Source organism: Dromaius novaehollandiae, chromosome 8 (genome assembly GCF_036370855.1).
Source record: "Dromaius novaehollandiae isolate bDroNov1 chromosome 8, bDroNov1.hap1, whole genome shotgun sequence".
NCBI classification, from domain to species: Eukaryota; Metazoa; Chordata; class Aves; order Casuariiformes; family Dromaiidae; genus Dromaius; species Dromaius novaehollandiae.
Window position 1 is genome coordinate 41465527 of NC_088105.1, and position 21708 is coordinate 41487234.

Consider the following 21708-nt stretch of genomic DNA (forward strand, 5'->3'; position numbering starts at 1 on the left):
TACAGTGAGTAACTATCAGGACAAAAGCAAAGCTTTATGAAAATTATCACAGAATGAAATGTAGGTAAGAAAAGTGTAATTACCCAAGCTAGAATTAGTCCAGGATAGGAATTAATAATACTGAAATTAATAAAGAGTTTAATTACCGTTAGTCCAGAGGGCATGAAATTTTATTCCTTTCAATAGTAGCACAGCTCCTTTAACTCCATACTGATGCTTTCTGAAATGAATGAGAAGAACTATAAAAATCCCAGAGGATTTTTTTTACCTATTTTCTGGTTCTTTGTTTATTTTGTTTTTAATTACACAAGGTAAATACTGAGAGCACACTGTGAACACATATAGAAACATTACTTACCAAATGCATTTAAGCTCATGCTTTCAGAAGTGTTCTATAGGTAGGAGTTTCTGCAGTGGAGTTACTTCACACTACTACTTCCCATAAAATCTTAATGGTTCACTATAATTCAGGTTCAGATACTTTTCTTATTCCAGTATTGATCTTCTCTTAAATACAAATTGCTGATCTATCCAAATTACATTGTGTTTTTTTCTGAAGAAGACAGTCTTCCAATAGATCACCAATTAATCCCACCAGATTAATTTTATTTATCGTGACGGCCAGGTTTTACCCTATTTTTTGAGGAAGGCAAAGTAGTTAAACCATTGTTTTTTATCCTCTGCATTTTTTCTTTCAAATTTTTAAAAAATAATTTTCTAGATAGAGTTTTTTACAATCAATCAGCTGCAATAATGGAAGCATTTTTGTTTACAGGAGCAGAAGAAAATCAATTTTTTTCAATGCTTTTGTTGTTGTAATTGCTGCTTTTAGAACAGTTCTGTCACTTCATTACTATTTGTACCTTTTCTACCTATTCTGGTATAATATCGTTCTGGGCTATTAGAAAGAAATGTGAGGTTTGTTTTAGGTATATACCTACAGTAGAGGAGGAAAATGCAAGGCTAAGTGCTTTGTAATGCCTATGGGGCAAATGCTTTCTGAGTAGTTTCTGAAGTATATGTAACCGTTCTATTGTTCATTATATTCACATGGCTTGAAAAGCTAGAAATAATTTGATATTCCAGGGGCATTTAGTTGTGTTGTGTCAGGGTTTGAAACATGCAGTTGCAAATGCTGCTCCTGCTGCTTGAATACAAAGAAGCTTGGCATCTTGATAGCTGATTTTATTTTTCCTGTGAAATACTTGTTCTGACCAATGCTTTTACAGTTTTCATCTGTTCAGATGTCGTATGCTCAAATGAGCTCTTTAGGAAGAGGCAGTGCAAATTGGTGTCAGCGGTTGTGCTGCGCACCCTGTCTCCTGGGGGTGTGTGTGTGTGTGGGGGGGGGTGGAATGCTGGCAGCAGGGGGGCTCAGGCGGCCAGGGCTTCGAGCCCCTTCCCACGGCGGCTCCTGCAGCTGGCTGCTTCTTGGCAGGGACATCTGCCCTGCTACATGGGGGATGGCCCTTCAGGCGGGAAAGGGGGAAAGGGCAGGCCAGGCAGCCTCAGTTGTGTGTCACACGTAGGTGACCATGTCTGAAGGCTGTCTGCCATGTCCCCCTCACATGTTTTCCTTTTGGCCCCTTCTGCAGCCCCGCTGATGTTGACAGCTGTTTCTTTCCCTCTTCTGACATTGCTCTGCCTCTTTTCCTTGCTGCTTCCCAGTTGTGAAGGTTTGCTCAAGTTAGCTGTTGCTGCAGCTGAAGGTGATCCTGAAGTCAGGTAGAAAGTGGTGCAAGCTGAGTAATTTTAAGTAGAGATGCCCTAAGTAACTTAAAACATCCAAGTATAATCTTCATGACTGCAGAAAAGCTGATTGCATGTGATAGCTGCTGTGGTGGCAGAGGATACAGTGTGGGTTTGGAGAGGGTAGATAAGGTGAAAATCAGCACCCTAATATGAGTGAGAATTGGGTCTGAGGGACAGGAGGAAGGACATGTGCATGGCAGCTGCAGCTGGGATGGGCACTGTGCACACTGCCTCTCACTCGCTAGGGCACTTCTGGTGCGGTGGGCCTCTTTCGTATGGGGCTTGGTTTGGAAGAGTGGTTGGCGGCTTTTCCGGCTTTGTTTGAAAAGTTACCAATACAAAATTTTGTGAAATTCAGAAACTGTAAAAGTCAGTTTCTACCAAATTTGTTTGAAGTTGGCCAACAAGTTTTGAAGCTTTATGGGGACATACAGAATGAGTCACAAAAACGTTATTTCCAGGGGGAAATGAGGGGGAATCTTAAAAGAACTATTTCTTTATCACAGGAAATTCTGAGCGCTGATCAAGAAGCCAGATTGAGCCACAGTGTTGTGTAGGACCGCAGAATGGGGTTCTAGTATTCCTGGTGTAAGAAATTTAAATAAAGAATGTTTGAACTTGAAGCTCACCCATAAGTGGAGTAAATTTGAGTGGCACGTTGCATCCTCAAATTTTAGCTGGGTAGTTCTCTGTGTTTCTCTGTTCTGCAGTGAAATACACAGTTGCTAAAACTTTTAGATTTTGTGACTTATTAGCTTGTAAATGAATTGCTCCGTTTTCCATACCTCTTAGTGTACTGATTTTTACATTTTCACAAGTTTATATACTTTGCATTATGAAAATGTTTTCATTGTATCAGCTGACTTTAATTAAGATACAACTTTTATGTTATATCCACAAACTTGGCGTCTGGTCAAGTTGAATTACAAAATTACTTTATCTCTTGTTCTGTTTAAGTTTTACCCTTAAGCCAAAATCAGTCAAGAGGAAGACTGTTGTTGGCACTACCAAATGAATAACCAGCTGCACCGTGGTTTCACTGATACTCATTTCAGCTTCTTGCAATTCTTCATATTTTGAGCGCATGAAAAATGAAAAATAATATTTGTTCTGACAGTATTGATATATTAATCTCATTGGGATTGCTAGGGGCAGATAAGTGCTAATAAAATTTAAACAAGGAAATACAATATTTGAATGTTTTATTTACCTCTGAAATACCAATTTTTCCCCTAATATAAAAATCACAGAGAACCATAAGCAGGGTATTATCCAACCAATCAAAAACTGTTTTATGTTACATTTACGTTTTTATGTTTACATTTCAGTCAAATGATGGATTAAGTAACTTGAATGATATATGCTCACTCATACAAACATAGCTCAGCTCACTGCATGGGGAGTTGTCCAGGATCTGAAATTACTTGTTTCTCTTCATTATACTTTGTGAAGCTGAATTTCTTGCACTTGAGACTGTTGTTACTGTTAATTGGTCTGAATACAAAGGAGAGCACAGTTTGGTCCTAAGAACTATAAATTGTACTGTTTTATTATCAAGGTTATGTGACTTCTCTTTTTTCTCCACCGATATTGTGCACAAATATATAGTTGCTTTTTCACTGGCATCCTCTGAAAGAGAATCCTACTGACCCTTGCTTTACTTGGACTAATTTTGTGCATTTTTTTCATGAATGTAACTCACAAAACCTTATACATGGTTCAGAAAATGGAAGATGGAGGTTTAGCCCTTCTTGGCTTTATGGTGTTATGTTTCAGAACAGCCTGATTTATCTACGATCGGGTTAACATAACTTCTAAAAATGTCAGTATTGTTCCAGATTTGGAGACTGCTTGACATGTATAAAATCTGCTTAATGAATATTCTGTCAATTCAAGAGTAGTTAGTTAAAATATTTTTATTCAACTGTAAAACAGTAAGATGCAGTTACATAAACCGTTACTAATATGAATTAGAAGTACTCATAAGCATTGTGTGTCCAAGGAAGTTTGCAGAACTTGACATCTAGATTAGCAGTTAGGGAACAGATTGTGGTGAAATTTCCGAAAAGTTTTTTGTTACAGAAAAACTAGTGGAATTTCTGCTAAGTGCCTTATATTACCTTCATCTGTTGAAAGTCAGATAAGATAAGCAGGAATGATAGATAAATTGTCCAGTTTGGGGTTTCTTTCTTTCTAGTTTTATAACCAGCTAGTTTTACTTTTTCTGTGCTTATACGGTCAAAAGCAACAAATATATCCTATAGCAATAACTGTAGAAAGCTAAGGAACTCTGCTGATTTCAGAGAAATATGTGTAATACAGCTGTACATTTGTCAGGGAGCATCAGACCTTAAATGACTATCACTGACTGATACACTTCCTTGATTCACACTCCAGCCTCTGTAACGGATCAAAACATGAAGTACAAAAGTTGTGATTTTGTACTTTGTCTGATGAAGATGTTCGTATGTGTAGGATTTATGCATCTGTTTTTTGACATTAACAAAAGCAACAATTGTGTATCTATCCCAGGGTTGCAGAATGGATGATATTTTGAGATTGCTTTTTGGGATTATACTGCTAAACTTCACTTTGTCTTGTTTTGTAGAAAAGCTGATTAGGACATGCAGAATGCAGATTACGGATATCCCTCAGAAAAACTGTATTGAATGAACTACAGTCTTGATAATAATTCTGAATGAATAGTTCCAAACACGTTGATGGTTTCAGAAACATTTCCCCCCACTTTTCCTTCAGTGCGCTGTTTGGAGATGACAACCAAAAGGAAAATTATTGGCCGCCTGGTGCCATGCCGATGTTTTCGTGGTGAGGAAGAGATCGTCTCAGTGTTAGATTACTCTCACTGTGGCCTGCAGCAGGTGCCAAAGGAGGTTTTTAATTTTGAACGGACATTAGAGGAGCTTTATCTAGATGCCAATCAAATTGAAGAGCTACCTAAGGTAATTACTGTTCTTCCTGTAATACAGAAGTCAAAGTTGTATTCTTAAATGTACAGCCAGTATGTTCTTTAACTATGAAATAGGACTTACTCTTGCATGAGTTGCCTGCTTGCCATGGGCAATCAGAATTGTGGCTGTTAGCTATAGAGGTTTGGTTACATTTCTGCTAATTTTTTTCTGCAGTCTCTGGAGAACTCAAACAGCACAGACAGTGTTCTTACAGATGGTACTGCATAGGGAGGAGTAGGGCCATCTGCTTCTCCTCGTTTCATAACACAAGAACAGAGGACAGTCAATAAAGTCTTTGTTTAAAGGAAGGGCTTTTCACACAGGAAGTAGTTAATGATATTCAGTACTTTAGAGATCCAGAGGATGCTAATATATGGGGCAAATTTATCTCAAATTTGGATTACCTATAGCACTACTTTTGAAAGCAAACTCTGTCAGTATAAGCTGTGTATCTTTGCGGGAGAAATGCCAGTAGTACTTGACTAATGTTTGTATAACTGTAAACATTTTGACGTGTTGTTGAGGTCCTGCCATGAGATTACTTTAGTTATGCTTCCTGTGTAAAACTTCCTGCGTGGAATCTTTAAATTTGGTCTTCCAGTAAGAAATTAAAAATTTCCGTAACTTAAGTGCTCTAGAATCAAAAGAGGGCAAGGTAGAGGAAGAAAAAATTAACAGTAAGTGCTAGCTACATAATGAAGAATGAAGTAATCCATTCCTTAATTGAATTTTTCTCAATGATAATGAAAGATGCTTACAAGTCTTTTAATTAAACATTGTTCCACTGTAATCTATTCTTCCTCATCTCCCAGCGTATTTCTTATTTATATTGCACAGAGATTTTACACAAATTCTATTTACAAATGTAGAAAATGCACTTTTTGCCTTACATGGAGTTCCTGTAGTCAGACCTGATGGTTCGTTGCTGAAGATTGCTCACCTCATCAAGAAATTTTTTAAAGCTGAGAAGACGGTATAGTTGTCAGGTCTTCAGGTGTTAATGATATAGAGAAGTGATAAGTCTCTCCTAGTGCTAGAAAAGACAGTAGAGCATCAAATATTTTTTCTGCACCCATAAATATGAAAAGGAATGTGATGGTGGTCCTTTTACTGCTAATGAATGTCTTCAGGACTGTTTCACTTTTAATCATAATATATGGTTAACCTTGCATATTTTAATTATGCTACTGAAGAATGCTTCAGAAGACATGTAAAGTCTCTAGTCTATCTCACATCTCTTGAAAGTATGTATCACCGTGATATTTAGAGTTAATTGCAGTGCATAATGTAAGACAAATATGTCAAGACTTAGGACAGGAACAATGTACCATAATTACATATAAAAAATGGAGGGTGCAAGGTGAAGGGAACAATGTCATGAAGCTGGGATGAAAGTGATAGTTATCACTGTCAAAGTCACAGCTGAAATGTGAATGCTAATGAAATCTTTGCATTGCATTGTGATATCATGTATTTTGTGTATGTTACTTTGAAGCAAAACATCAAAAAAAAACCCCATATTTTGGAGAGAATTAAGTAAATTGGACTATTTTTACACTTCTTTTATTTTTCTTTGTTTATAAATAATATTTTGAAGCTAATACTATGTATTGAAAAAAACCTTTAAATCAGTTTTAAGATTATGTAAATATGTCGTTTTACATGGTCTTGTTGTATAAGAGACGATTAATGGAAGAGTTAAATTTGCCTCCTTTATACCATTCATAAATTTTTAATATCTTCAGCCTATTCTCCTTTATTAATCATTACCTTAAATGCAGCAGTCCAAATGATTTCATTCTCAAATTTCCTGCTTCAAATAGTTTGTTACCTGTCTGTAGGCCTTTCTTTTTTTCCTACTGTTTAATTAATATTCTAGGTGGGAGAATGCCATCTTTTATTAAAATGGCATTATAATACCTAACATTATCCTTTTATTTCACATAGCAATCTACCTTAAGCAAAGCTTTTCTCTGTATGTAAATATGAGTTCATATAATCACTTCCAGCGAAAATTTGTCTATGTCCAGTTTTATTTGTTACTTTACAAATGTTATCTCTGAAATTACCCATAGTATTCTCATAGTATTATACTCATAGTGTTCATTGCTGATGCTCTTGAAATCAATAAATTATTTTGCAGGCCTGATATTTTTGATGTATTAAACTAATTTTGCCTATTGTTATTTTGAATTTTTCCTTTACATTTTGTGCACCATGTTTTATGCTTTTTTCTGTTGTCTCATTGGAACAGTATTTCTAGGTCCTAACTTCCAATTCATTGCCTTTTCTTTTTTTAGAGGTATAGGATTGTTCCGTAATTGTATATTTCACTTAAACATAGCCAAGACTTTTCTTTTATTCGTTTTGACATCATTATCATGAGCTGCTGCTGCAAGTACATCCCTATATGTATGAGTTCAATGAGTGTCAATGACTAATTAAAAAAAAAAGAATGTCAGTTTTGATGTAGTGGAGTCATCGGCAAGCAGTAACCAGATATATATAACATATGTATGTATTTATATAACATAAATGGGAGGAAAATTCTTCCCAGCAGCTTTCCCTTATAAATGTTAAGTTAAATCTGCACTAATGTGATGGACAAAATTAATGTACTTGTTAATGACCTGGGAAAAAATCCATCTCTCTCTGATGATAAATTCTAGAAATAGCCACCACTGTCTTTCACCATTTGGTGAGTAAGGAAAACAGGTATCAGTAATGCTGAATATGCTACTGAAAGAGAATATGCTACTAGAGACTGCAACCTAGTGCTTAATTGTCTCACTAAAAACAAGCAATACAACCAGTGTGTAAATGATGTTGAGATAATTGCTGATGTATAGTTTGCTCACATAAACCTGTAGGTATTATAAATTAACTGTATGTTCTTTTGCATTGCATTTGCTATTTGAGTTACAATTTTCATCAAAGGAATTGGTTAGTTTCCAAAGCTGCCGGTAAGAAATGATATTTCTGTTCTGCAGAACTGGGAAGTGCTACTTGTTTGTAATTCTGACATTGAACTCCTCCATTGCAATAGCCAATCTGTTTCACAGCTATACCTACAGAACGTAGAGAACAGGAGTTTTATATTGTTCTCTAATGGCCCTGAAAGCCCTCAGCCTCTATCTGTATGTGGCCGTGTGATATGCATGATAGTCCATTGCTATAACTTAAATCACAGCATCATTAGTTCCACTTGGTCTCCAGTCTAAAAGGAATAAAAATAATCTATGAATATAAAATATGTTGATTACATGAAAATCCTGATGGTAATGCCATATAAAGCACTAGAAATCGAGAAAGATACCTTTTGAAAATCTACTGGCTAAGAAAATATGAGCAATTTTGAGCATATATAACTATATTCCCACTCTTGTATTATTGCTGATAAAATAGTACATCATAAAATTACTCTAGAGGGAATATTTTTTCCCAAAGAAAATTAGTTTTTAGTACCTTTTTTCATTCACCACTTCTGAAGCCTTGTAGCTGTTTAGAGATTGTCCAAACTTTAAGTGCCAAGGCTTCCTTGGCATTTAAGATAATTCCCCTAAAGAATGGCCAGGTACATGCACTGGAAATTTCATATTCCTGGTATAATAGCGCTGTATACTTTGTATATTTACCAAAATTCTGGAATTCCCCTGAGGTGTGAGCATTGTGGTGCTTACAACTGCCAAAACACAGTAATGCAGCTAGACTTTTCAAGAGCAGACCCTAGAGCAGATCCATCACATTACTTTTCAGTTCGGCCAAAATGCTGTGCTTCCTTAAAAAAAAGTAGATGCATTCAGATGCATCACAGAAGAATTCCTCCTTTTCTAGAGAGCAATTCTCCTTAATAATCATTGTCTTCTGAACAGAAATGTTTAGCTTCTCAGGGGTGTGCAGTACTTGGTCTGGGTATTCCTGTACGTGAGACTGGGAACTGCAGACCTCAGTGTAGAAATTGTTCTCTCTCGTATTTCTACAAGGCAGCTGGGCCACAGCGTTGCATTGGGCTTCTGTACCTGCTGTTGGCATTAGCTGGTGACTTGTGTGTGGGGGGGGCTGTTGTGCAATCTTCAAAATGAGCAAATACAAAGGCATTTTGAGAAGTGTCTTTTGGTAAAAAGACCCTTTCATACTTGGTGTCAGTTGTGGTCTAGTACTTCTCATTCTGAGTATTTTTTTATTCATGTAATTCCCCTTAATATCAAGGATGAATATCATGCGAGTTATTTGAGAACAGATCATTGTGAGGAAAAAGCAGGATTTGGGGTTGTTTTTGTTTTTTTTAAGCATTATGAGGAAAAGTTACAGGAGAAAGATTCAGTTTCAAAATGATCTGAAGTTTGTTTAGACTGAAGTACTGACTTAGCATTTGCACACCGTTTGTGCATTAATTTTCCCTTCTCCAGATGCTTAGCTGAATTATTTCTTCCATTCGGCAGAGCAATCAAATCATTATGCATTATCAAATATCCTGCCAAAGAGTGTATAGACTTTATTCTACTATAGAAGTCTGAATGAAAGAAAGACAAAATTGCTATAACATAGCACTGATATTTGAAGAACACCTTTGAGATGCCTGCAAAGGGCAGTCATTCTTCTCTGGAACCCACAGAATTGTCTAGGGCCAGCAAGTGAATTCATGTTCTCGGCAAGACCTAGGAGGACTAGTAACATTTAACTCACTTTTCAAAAGAGTAAACTTTTAGAGCCTGCAGCCACAGTGTTAGTGAGTAGTGTTAAGCCCCTGCTCCTGCAGAGCGGTGTGCGGGTGACTTGGGGTGGCTGGTCCCAGCGCTTGGCCAGCTGTGAGGACGCTGTGCGCGTGTGCAAGCCATGGCTTGTACTGCAAAGGTATACGAGTGTGATGCTAAAGTGGGGTGCGCTCAGTTTTCCTGTTGCTGTCGCTGGGGACTGTGCAGCATGGAGTTTTAGTTACTGCTTTCATAGCACCTCTAGGCAGTAAAGAAGCCAAGCAATTAAACTGCATTCTCCTCTTACACCTGCCAGCAGGCTGGGCTTGACAAAGCTGGAAGCTCCACGGTCTAAAAAACACACCTTGCTCGTTCTTTGTATACAGCAGCTCTAACCTTGCAGTGCAATGTACTTAAATGCTGAATAGTTTTTCATGACTGCTTTCTCTTAACATGGTTATTTTATTGTATATCTAAAGTGTTGTATGAGATGGTGATTTTGTTGAAGAAGGCAGCCATATTAAATAGCTGCTTTCAGCGCAATGTATTGATTACTTTAGGTTGAAAAGAGGATTTATTGTTGAACTGGAAATTCTGACATTTCAGCAAATTTGAATTAGAATGAAATACTGCAATTGAAAGTCGTGAATTTTGGGAGGATTTACAGAATGTCTCGTTTTGATAATGTCAAAATGTTTTGTTTCTAGAAGGTAGCAAATTTTGTTTGAACACAGGAAATTTTAAAATCTAATATACGATTATTTTAAACTATATAATTATATTTTATCTATTTTATTATTATATACTTATATAATCATTATATATATAAATATATTTTATATATTATATAATTATATAATCAAATATTTTAACTTACCACAAACCACAAAAAACTTTTTTCGTATGACACACATTATGAAATAGCATGTTCCTACAAAATACTGTTTGCAATATTTTGTCAAATTGCAAAATGCAATTTTTGACAGAAAACTCCACAATTTTTGAACTGTTCCATCACTGATCAGCTGTGCTGGTTATTCTTGTAGACTGTACTATACTTGTTTTAAATACTGGGCAACCTTTAGGAATGTTTTCTCAAATAATGTCACTTAAAAATATTCTTGGATTGTTGGATTTTTATGTAGCAAAGGTAGTTTTATGTTATTTATTGCCTTTATGTATAAATAACAAAACTGGCTTTTTCCTGAAATGCTATGAAGTATTTTTTTATATTACAGCAACTGTTCAACTGTCAAGCTTTACGCAAACTGAGTATACCTGACAATGACCTTTCAAGTCTGCCAACCACTATTGCTAGCTTAGTTAATCTCAGAGAACTTGATATCAGTAAAAATGGTAAGAGATCAAAAGTATACACATTTTAAAGAATTGTAATGAATATGTAAACAATAATAACTTCTGTTTTAGAAAAGTCTATATTTTTCTAGTTTATGTAATATTTTCTGTCTGGCACTTTAGAAAAGGCCAGATAGGTATCTACCATATGTAAGTTTTTCTAAAAAAAAAAAAAAAATGCAGGTCACTGTGCTAGTGTAGTGTACCATGTTGAGCTGTGACTGATAACCATTAGAAATAGGAACAGGGTAGCATTTTTCAGTGTGCTTGTATGAACAATTTCCAAAGTGGCTTAGTACTTACAGGACTCTTTTGGATCAAGATGTATTAACGTATCTAAGCACATAAGGCTGCAGGTAAACAGCTACCAGTGTTGACGTTGCCAGTGACTAACTTGCTGATGTGGTTTTCCAGGGTACATATTTACATACTTACGTGCCTAAAAACCCTTGCATGTCTGTGCTTAAGCACCTTTCTTTTGAAGATGAAACTTTGGCATTCTGGAAAATTTTACTATCAGTGTAAGCCTAGAGACTTTCTGGATTATATGCATGGACTCCTGAGAAGATAGGGAGACCAAGAAGGGAAAGATAGGCACTTCAAAAAGAGGCACAAGTATGAGTTAATACAAGTGATGTCAGTCTGTAACTCTAGAAGATCATAAAAATCATTAAAACAGGATTTTTTGTTGCAAGATATATTATCTGTTGTGGTATATTTATTTGCAGCTTAAGTATCATCTGTAAACTGTAGTTTTACAAATATATTTATTTTTCATTTTATTGCTTAACTCTGATCAGAATTTATAGTTGCATTCTGCATTAGCAGTGAGGAATACTAAATGAACTCATTTTTGAAGAAAACAAGCTGAACAGTTTTTCATGTTTGTATAATGCTTCTTTCAATATTTTTTTAGGAATTCAAGATTTTCCAGAAAATATTAAATGTTGTAAGTGTTTAACAATTATTGAAGCCAGTGTCAATCCAGTCTCTAAGTGAGTATCAATAGCTTGTGCTTGTATATTACAAGTTCAGAAAATTTATGCAAAGTGAACTAAAATTTAAAGGCATAATACCAAGTTCATTTGCAGGTTTAATCCAAATTAATTTTTAGTTGTCTGAAATGCGAAAGTAATAAGGGTGACATGTATCTATAAAAAGATCTCTTACTACGCAGGAGATGTAGTGTGTCTCCACCCAGTAAAGGAAACTTTGGCAAAGCAGTCCGTGTAATGCAGACTTTTAAACACAGGGAGTTGGCACTTTATGTTCAGGGGGACATATATGGGAAGTGAGCCATGATGTGTCCTCATTTATCCTAATCTCTTGCTTAGGATCTTGACAATCGTTTTTCCTGCCAAAAACTTGGAATAATAATCACAGAAAATGTGTATTGTAATCTTGTGATTTACAAAATGGAGTGAAGGGGATGAAAGGATGAAACTTTACTATTTCAGTTTAAAAAAAAAAAAAAAAAGCCAAAACAAAAGCAACTTTGCTAAAAAGCCTCAAATTGGAAGGGAGAAGAGGTTGATGTAGCTGGAACGTACCAGGAGTTCGAATTTCGTCAGATGATGGCAATGTGGAAAAGACGAGAACAGGAAAAAATTTTGCCTATAAGTAAATTATTCTTGGGTAGCTGGGTAGAAAAAGAAGGTGAGAGAGAGAGTCATTTTTCTGTTTATAAATATACATTGTTATTATTTCCATAGCAACTTCAGTGCCAGGATTAAGCTTTCAACTATTTTTTAGGCTACCAGATGGCTTCACGCAACTTGTAAACTTGACCCAGCTCTATCTAAATGATGCCTTTCTGGAGTTTCTTCCAGCTAACTTTGGAAGGTAAGAATTAGTCATGAAAATACATTACCGTTTCATGTAAACCCAGTTTAGTTTTAAAGGTCTGTTTAAAAGCTGTATTCATTTAAAAAAAAATATAAGAAGGTATAGGTTTTGCCTCTTCAGCCCTATTTTGATGGATGACTGTTGTTAGAGAGAATTTCATGTCAGCAAGAATTTTATGATGAAGTGATGCAGTTTGATGGTTTAGGGAAAGGTGGGAAGAAATAGAAATTAAAGAAGAGGCCTGTCCTTGATCAAGTGTGCTATGAAATTGTGGCAAGGGCAGAAAGTAATGATATGGTGTATGTCTATTGAAAAATGAACAGAAAGAAAGCACTGAGTCTGAAAGGAGGATAAGAAATGACTGAGTGTGGTGGAGTAACCAAAGCAAAACTAAGAAAGCAAGAACAAGAGAGATTTACAAAAGACAGTAGAGCAGACAGATATAGAACAAGATTAAAAATAAATGCAGTAGAAACTGGCCCAAAAAGTGTTAGATAAGCATAAACCAGAGGGAACCCCCTCACCACCACCACCACCGAATTAGCACAATTTGCCTTGACCATTTAAAAGAGCGGTAGGAGCCATGCATGTGATTAGCAGAAATGGCAATTTCGTTCTACCTCCATTACTGGTAAGGGAATGAGCAGCCTCTCTGTCCTCCAGCTGTCCAATTGGGCAAATAGCTCAGAAGACAAAGAATTAAAGAAAAATATATAGGACCAATACAGAATTCACCTCGTATTAGGTTTTTCCTGGTCCATCCAGCTACCAAAATGGGTGTTACATCATTCAACTGGGAGCATCATCACAGCACTCCAGAATGAATACTGAGGTGAAATAATTTATGTTGCAAATGGCATTGGTATGCTCAGACATTGCGATACATGAAGTGCTGCTCTATCAGTGTTTATTTGACAGACCTATCCCTGACCTAGAACTGAGTCTGGGTTTTACACGAGTTAATTCTAAGAACATCTCTAGTTGAAGAAACACTTTAATTGTTTGCATTTGATGAGGCTTTGGAATACCAAAATAAATCCCAAGACAGACTGTTTTTGCATTTGGGAATCAGACAGTATGCTCAGATGTCAAGAAAAAATAAATATATGCCGTACCTCAGCAATTTATTGAATGTATAATGTTTCTGTTCATGGGAAGTGTTATAATTATTATGCACTTCTAAAGCCTTGCTGGTAATCAGCTTTTCTAAAGTGCATTTATAGTATTTTAAATCTTTTAGCAGAAAGCACCAACTTTTTTCTCTTACACAAATGCAGATGTTATCCAAATGAAATGACACTAGTTCCAGTTGTGGTTGCTGTTCCAGTGTAATTGTGCTGCTCCTAGATCTTTTTGATATCTTGCAAATACAAATCCTTGTCCTGTTTCACAGGTTTCCAGCATTAGCATACAGACATTGCACTTGTTGCTCACTAGCCTATATGTGTGTCCCCCTGCCTACCCATTATTCAACTTCAGGAAATTTATTGTTGTGGCTTAAATAATATTGCCAATTAGTGTTTGCACAATGATATTGAAATGTGAAGTACTGTTGTATACAGGTTCTAGTTCATAAAGGCATTTAAGCACGTGTTCAACTTCTGCTTAAAATACATTAAATGTGATGGAGATCTATTCTGTAGCATTGGTCTGTCTGTGTGGAGGTGCAGAAGTCAAGACTCAAAAAATGCCAAAAGAAGTTGTGAACTGTGCAGCAGTTGCTTTTCACCCTTTAATAGACCTGGAAATGTTTGAGATAAATTAACTTACGATGTTTGTCTTGTTTAAATAGCGCAGAAAAATAATTTAGAGTTATTTTGAAAAACTGATATATGTCATTGTTCTTCAGAGGAATCCAGAGAAGGACATAAAAACAGTATGATGCAAATATGAATCTATTTGGTTCTGAATAGATTTTGTATTATATTCAGACTAACAAAATCTGGGCATCTCATTAATGTGCATTAAGCAGTCTCTTTTTTTGTTGAAAGAAGTAGTTTCAAATCATTCTTATAAATTCCTGAACTAATTCTTTGATCGAACTAATTATTTTCTTTACTATCACTATTTCTAGACTTGTCAAATTGAGAATTTTGGAGTTAAGAGAAAATCACTTGAAAACTCTACCAAAGTAAGTGATGGAATGTTTTCATAACTGCTTTCACATGAAATTTCCAAAAGTGCAAAGCATTTTCATTGGTAGCAATGCAGTTGTGTTAGTTCTGTTAAGAGTTAATTTTTCAACTGTTTAAAGAAATTCTAGAGAGAAGGGTTTTTTGGAAAAAAGCAAACATATAAAATATAAAGAGAGGTGGATATTGGTAAGCAGCAAACTATAATTCAACATCCAAAATCTATAATGTAACACTTAATAAAATGACATATAAACAAAATATGAGATATCACTGGTTAGTGATGAGGTAACAGTATTTTTCTCATTCAGAAGTAATTAATTTATTAAAAGTGTATTCATTGTGACCTCAGTAGAACTATCTCACCGTATGATCTATACAGATGTTAATTGTATTTGTTCACAGTACAATTTAGAAATTTGCATTGTTGGAATGTTGAAGAAATGTCCAATTTGGTATTATTTCTTGGTACTGTTTACAAAAAAATGTAGTATTTCTGGGGGGATTGCTCTTGGTTGACCCGCACTTAAATGGTATTTTAAAAAGGAAACAGTAAAGAAAAGAAAAAATAAAAATACGCATTCCATACTGAAAACAGCAAACAGCACTGCAAAATCAAGAAATAAGTTTTTGTGTTCAGACCAACAATATATAAATGTTTTCTGTGACAGGAATCCTTAGCAATCAAATGATATCCGTGGATATTAGGATTGTTGTAAATGGGGGTTGTATGTCCTCATTATAAGTGAGATTTTTTATGGTGGCATTAGACTATTTATGAAACCTTGCTAATACTGAATTGCATATTAATTAGCTCATTTAAAAAAAAGACACCCTTTTTGCTCAGCATGTATTTATCAAAATATCATGTGTAGGCATTTTGCCTGTATGATACAGGGACATTTTCACTGCTTCCTGTGGGCATTTACCTAAAGGCAAAACTTATTTTTTTAAAGAAAAGATATTTGTCACGCAGTATTCTTAGTTTCAGTGGAACGTGTGCTTTTTTGTATAAACTTACTATTTCCTCTGCTGTGAATTATATTTACTTCTTGGGAAAGCAAAAATTAATTTAGTCAGTTTCCAAGACTTGTATCTGCATTTAAATGAGAACTGTTCAGTAGAGCAAATCTGTAGCCTTTGAAGTCTTTATCATCTGAAGGACTGCATGCTACAGTATGTGTGTGTTATCTAGACCACCTCTTAAACAGCAGTCCCTTCTGGAAGGGAGTGAAGCAGTCTCTTCTCAGTGAGTGAGGCTGGGATATCAGTAGTCCTTTCAACACTGATATCCGTTATCATTGTGTTCTTTCATGACCATGGCAAACCCATGCAATGTGCAGCAATTGACACTGTACTATATAAGTATCTATATAGATTTCTTATTCCTCGTTACAGATTCTGGTTACATAATTTACACAGTTATAAATACTGAAATACATTGCATTGTTTTTGCTCACAGAAGGTGCTTGTTAGAGTCAATGGGTGATGTGTGTGTGCTAGGTTGAGTCATCAGATTTCCACAAGATAATTCTGATCATACAGAATATTTTCATATTTCCCCACCCCCACCCCGTGATACCTGCGTTTACCAAGTGTTTTTGGGTTTTCAGTGTTTACCAAACATGAGTTGGTGTTTGCCAGGCAAATTTTGTCCTTTTAAGTTTGGCAAATGTTTTGTTCTCAATAGCACTTATTTATTACGGTGGCTGAGTGTGAATTTTTCCCACGGTATAATTTTTAAAGTGAGGAAATTCTTTCATTCCTCTAACCAAGGGAAGCATTATTCGAAGTTATGTTTGTTGTCAGCTCTTCGCTATCGCAGAAGGCTTAGCTATACAGTACTGAGATGAATTGGAAATAAAAGTTTTTGCTTGTGCAAATGCTCTGAAAGTTGATAGATAAAAGCACAGCTGCATTCTGAAATAAAAGTACAAGAAAGAAAGTTGACAGACAGCCATTTTTACATCCACTGGGGCGAAAATGGGGGATCCATGCTTTTCTGGGCTCCTTTTTTGTCATAGAGCAGTTTTCTCGGCAAACAAACAAAATGCACAGTGCAATGGATGGACAGGAATTAAGGCATACAATAAAGTATTAATTAGGAGATATAAGTCCTCCTTCCTACTTAGGGTGGACTTGATTTCTTTTATGAAAGAAAAAATTTTATGAAATTTTTTATGAAAAAAAATTACCTAGTAGTCTAAAGCAGCAGCTATTTGTGTATGGGAGGGGAGAAAATCAGGGCTGAGCATGGGGGGTTGTGGAAGGAGAGTGGTGAGGGCATGGGAGAACACAGACTCCATCGCGTTGCAGGATCAGTCTCTCACTCAGACTTTACAGCAGTATCGGACGGTTTTATTTTCTCAACCGATAAGAGAGGCCGAATGGTGACAAGAATACCATACCTACAGTGAAGCAATGTGTAGTTAGAAAAACAAATGAGATAGTATAAATTAGAATATATATTACAATCTAGTTGTAAAAATGGTGATGTAGCTCTTTCAGATATGTACTTAAAGACTTTCCTTCCTACTCTACAATTTATTTGCTTTATCATAAGTAAGATAGCCTGATTATGTTGGTACTTTGTCCAGTAGTTCTAATGTAAGAAAAGACATGTAAAGAAAAGCAAGTAAATAATTTTATTTTAATACTGGAAATGATTTTTATAATGCTGCATGATCATTTTAAGTAACTTCTGCTAACTCAGTGCTATTACCATATTAAGTGCAATTTAAAAGTTGTTGATGGGACAGTTACTAAAAAGAAGATCATATTCTTTCATCTGCTCTATGCTGTGCTCTGTGCGTATATACTGTATATGTATATAAAATTTTAAAGGAACTATTCAGCATTTTGGCATGAACATGTATTAAGTATGTTTTGTATTTACCATAGCGCTCTATTTGCTCTGTATATCCATAGTAACTCAATGCCAAAGGTTCTAAAAGTACTTACAAAATGATCAAGTTAAGTAAATATTAACAATAGTTTGCTGAAATGTAGCTTTCTAACCAGAGCATAGATCTCCAGAGTGCACCTATTTAATGTGTTGCATTAAAAAATAAGAGCTTTTTTGACTTCTAAATTTGTCTTTTTAGATAATTTTATCTAAAACATGGGCAAAAATATCACTGTATTCCCAGACACTTCCCCGATAGAAAATTTGAAATGCATTGTTCATAAAATGTTCTGAAAATTTTTCCGATTTCTTTTCTGACAAGTATATCAAACATTTAAAGTAGCCCTGTCTTGCTGTATCATACTGGGTTAGATACATACATTATTTTTGAAACGAAAATTTTGTGGGATGTTCCTATTTTCTGTTAGCAATACTTTCTCTTCAGAATGTATTAGTAGGCTGGCTGGTATTTTTAATAATTGTTTATACTGAAAATGTATGTTTAGTCTACAGTTTCTCACAATACTGTTTTACATAATCACTTATTTTCTATTTCATATGGTTTGATTAAATATTATTCATATCTGTTGCCAGAAGCTTTTGAAAATTTAAAAATATTTTGAAATCTTTGGCCAATATTGCAAATAATTTCTAATATTGTATTAATGCATTAATTTACAAAACAGACAAAAATAGAAAAATCTGTTTTGTTCTCTTTAATTTCTGTTAAATGTGTTAGAGTATTTTTGAGATCCTGACCACACTTCTTTTATTTGAACAGTGTTACCTGCTACATCACAGGGCTGCATTTGGCTTGAAGAGCTAACCAAGATAACTGTTTATATTCTGTTTGGATAAAAATGCACTTGATTTTTACTCACTGTAACAACGTGTTGTATTATTGTGTAATGGATCAGGATGGTGTTGTATAGAGCACAGCTCCACATAGCTCTTTAGCATTCTGTTCTGTTAAACTACCTTTTTGAATATGTATGTGAAGCTAAAGGTGAGGCTTTCTAATTGCTGGTGATGTTTTTGGGCATTTTGTGCCCAAACTATAGTGATTAAAATCAGTGGAGAGTTTTCTGTTAGCTTCAGTTGGTTTTGGATGAGGCTGTTTGTGCTTCAGTGTTTCATTATTCTGTGTTTGAGTAATTTTTCTGAGCAGAGGTAGGTAATTCCCAGCTTTACATCCTGCCGAATGATGATGTAGTTCAATCTGGACGGGATGATGTGGGAAAACAGGTTGACTTGGTAGGAACAACCAAGAAAATTGCCATGGAGAATATGGGAAGAGTCCCGCAGGTCTCACCAAGGGCCCTCAGTCCTGTTTGTAGCAGTGACCTGACAAGGTCTGAATAAGTTGGTATCCTCTGTAAAACTTTTCTTCACTGACATCCTTTTCTGTGTCATTTGCAAACACCTTAAGCAGCACGTGCCCCACAGCCCAGAGCCTGACTTCTGTTGGCTGCTCCTCCTCCTACATGCACTCAGTTAAAATGGATAATTTTTCCCATCTTTAACCATTCATTCATCCACGTGAGGACCTTCTCTCATCACATGGTTGCTTAGTTTAAGAACTTTAAGTGAAGGGTCTTTGCACACAGCTTTTGGAATTCAGAGTAGCCTGTATTGTCCCGATCTCTTGTACTCTTGAGTCTTTTAGAAAACTCCAATAGATTTCTGAGTAATGACTTCTCTTCACAGAAACTATGTTGGATTCTCCCAGTGTGTCATATTTGTCTACATAATGCCTTATTCTTTTTAGTAGTGATTCTACTAATTTATCTGGTACAGATGTCAAAGTCACTGGTCTGTAGTTTCATTCGTTCCCCCAATCAGTCTCTGTGGGTAAGTGTTTCAGCATGGTAGCCTTCCCAAACTTTGAATACAAATGTAGAAATTGAGTTTTCCTGCAGTGACCTTCTTTTCTCTGAGTATTCCTTTTATGCCTTTTCCACAGAGTCTGGCAGGAGGCAAGCACCTCCTGCTCCTGAGGTGCTTGAAGAAAGATTTATTATTAGTTTTTGTTCCTTTTATCAGACATTTCTGAAGATATTTTCTAGCCTTTTTATATTTAACCATTTTTTTCTATTTTCCTGATTTGGACACATTTTTGCTTTGAAGGATGTCTTCTAAGTCTCCCATGTTCTGTTCTTCAGCCATGTTGCCTTTGGACTTTCTCAAGCCCTTTTGACGGGTGGTATTATATTGCTTTAAGCCTGCATATGTCCTTCAGTTTTCTCCCAGCAGAGGTTTAGCTTGCTTAGCTGATGGTGAGGACATCTCACTGTGACTGTTCTCCTCTTCAGCTGTCCAGAGCCTTTCTGAGAAAGGCTGGAGCTGCCAGACTCGGAGACCAAGCATTGTTCCTGAACGCGTCCTCACACTGTGCAGGTCCATTACTCACTGTTCAGTGCAGGGAGGGATGGACTGGCCGACCATTTGCCACAGCGCGTTACAGTCCCAGGACTGTTTGTCCCTTTGCGTCTTTACTGTCAGTGAAGGCCATGCCAGTTGGCAGCTTTAGCGAGCACCAAGCATGTGTAGAAAGCTGACTGCTGGAGGGCCACAGTGCTGGAGGGCCACAGTGCTGGAGGGCCACAGTGCTGGAGGGCCACAGTGCTGGAGGGCCACAGTGCTGGAGGGCCACAGTGCTGGAGGACCGCTGATGCCTGTGTTGCACTTGGGGCCGCTCTGCAACTGGGACATGTTATGCCCCGTTGCACAACCGCTGCAGTTTCACAGGAAGGAAACTACTGAGAGAGCAGTGACATGCTGGAGTATGCATAGTATGACTCCAAGTATAGATGACACAGTACAAATTTGTGCCAAAAAGAAATTGTCCTCAGCGCTGAATCTTGAAGGTGGGTGCACCTAGTGAGTACCTCCATCTTTCCTTTGTCTGTCTCGACAGGACAGGATCTGGTTGTTTTTCAGAGTTGTGCAGTATTATCCACGTAGGTTGTTCAGCATTACCTGTGTAGGTGTTGCCAACGAACGTGTGGCATCTCTGCTTTGCTCTCATTTGGAGAGAGCTGTGTCTTCTAGGGCCGGGAGCTGCCTGCGTCGTGTGAACCCAGGGACCACTGGCCACATGATCCGCCCATATTTTATATAGCTCTTTGTTCAGAATTTTTAGTATGGCTGGGTCTGGGTTTATGAGTTTGTTTGTATACAGTCTGAACTGTACACTGTGGTTTTCAAGTATATCTGGCTGCTTCTGTGACAGAATATTGTTTTTATGCTTTTTTTGCTTGTTCATGGAAATTCTTTTAGTGAATATTCCTCTAAAATTTCTTAGTTACATTATCTTTCATTTACTGAAAATCAGACATTTTCCAGTAAAAGCATGATGTTTAAAAACTATAAATCTTGAAGTACATTGGTTTAACATTCTGTTCTGTCAGTGCTGTAAAAAGCTGTGATTACAGGTGAGGTTTTCTGTGTTTTGTGTCTGTTGAAACAGAAAACACTCCACTTAGTGTAGATTGATACAAGCACGCATGCACACACATGCGCACACACACACACGTGTGTGTGTGCGCGCGTATATTTACATATAGGGGGTTAGTGAAGAGATGTAACGTTACACCCCATTACTGGAGGCCCTGTGTCCGCACCAGCTCACGTTAACACAGTGGTTAGCATTATCCTTCCCTGTATAACGATCTTTTCTCTCCCTCGCTGATTTGGAGGCATCCACACCAGTGGGCAGTGGTAGCTGCGGGTAAGTGCTCGTGCTGTTCCCAGGTGCCGTGTGGGGATGCCGGTGCGTGTGCCCCTCTACTCCCCGACACTGCCTCTGCCTGGCATCTGGCTGCCTTTGGGATCTAGCATTTCTGCCTGCACACTTCTTGTTCCTCAAACTCTCACAAGCATAAAAGTGAAGAACAGGGAGGAGGAATGTTACTGAGAGCATACCAACTTAACAAATACATGCTGATATTTTAAAATCATAATAGCAAACCAGAAGTAGTTATTTTTTCTGATAAATGTTACATATGAGTTATGAATGATAAATGTTACATATGAGCATGGTTGTGTGTGCATAA

The 21708-nt window shown here is 36.6% G+C and overlaps 1 protein-coding gene across 3 annotated transcripts in view; it reads left to right on the forward strand.

Annotated features, from left to right (window-relative positions):
- The window catches only part of LRRC7 (leucine rich repeat containing 7), a 191303-nt gene that overhangs the window by 74871 nt on the left and 94724 nt on the right, over positions 1-21708 (forward strand). For all 3 annotated transcript variants that reach the window (XM_064516351.1, XM_064516352.1, XM_064516353.1), the window contains exons 2-6: positions 4510-4712; positions 10654-10771; positions 11688-11766; positions 12524-12613; positions 14691-14747. In XM_064516351.1, the coding sequence (XP_064372421.1) occupies positions 4510-4712; positions 10654-10771; positions 11688-11766; positions 12524-12613; positions 14691-14747 (547 nt within the window). The remainder of the gene's footprint in view (positions 1-4509; positions 4713-10653; positions 10772-11687; positions 11767-12523; positions 12614-14690; positions 14748-21708) is intronic.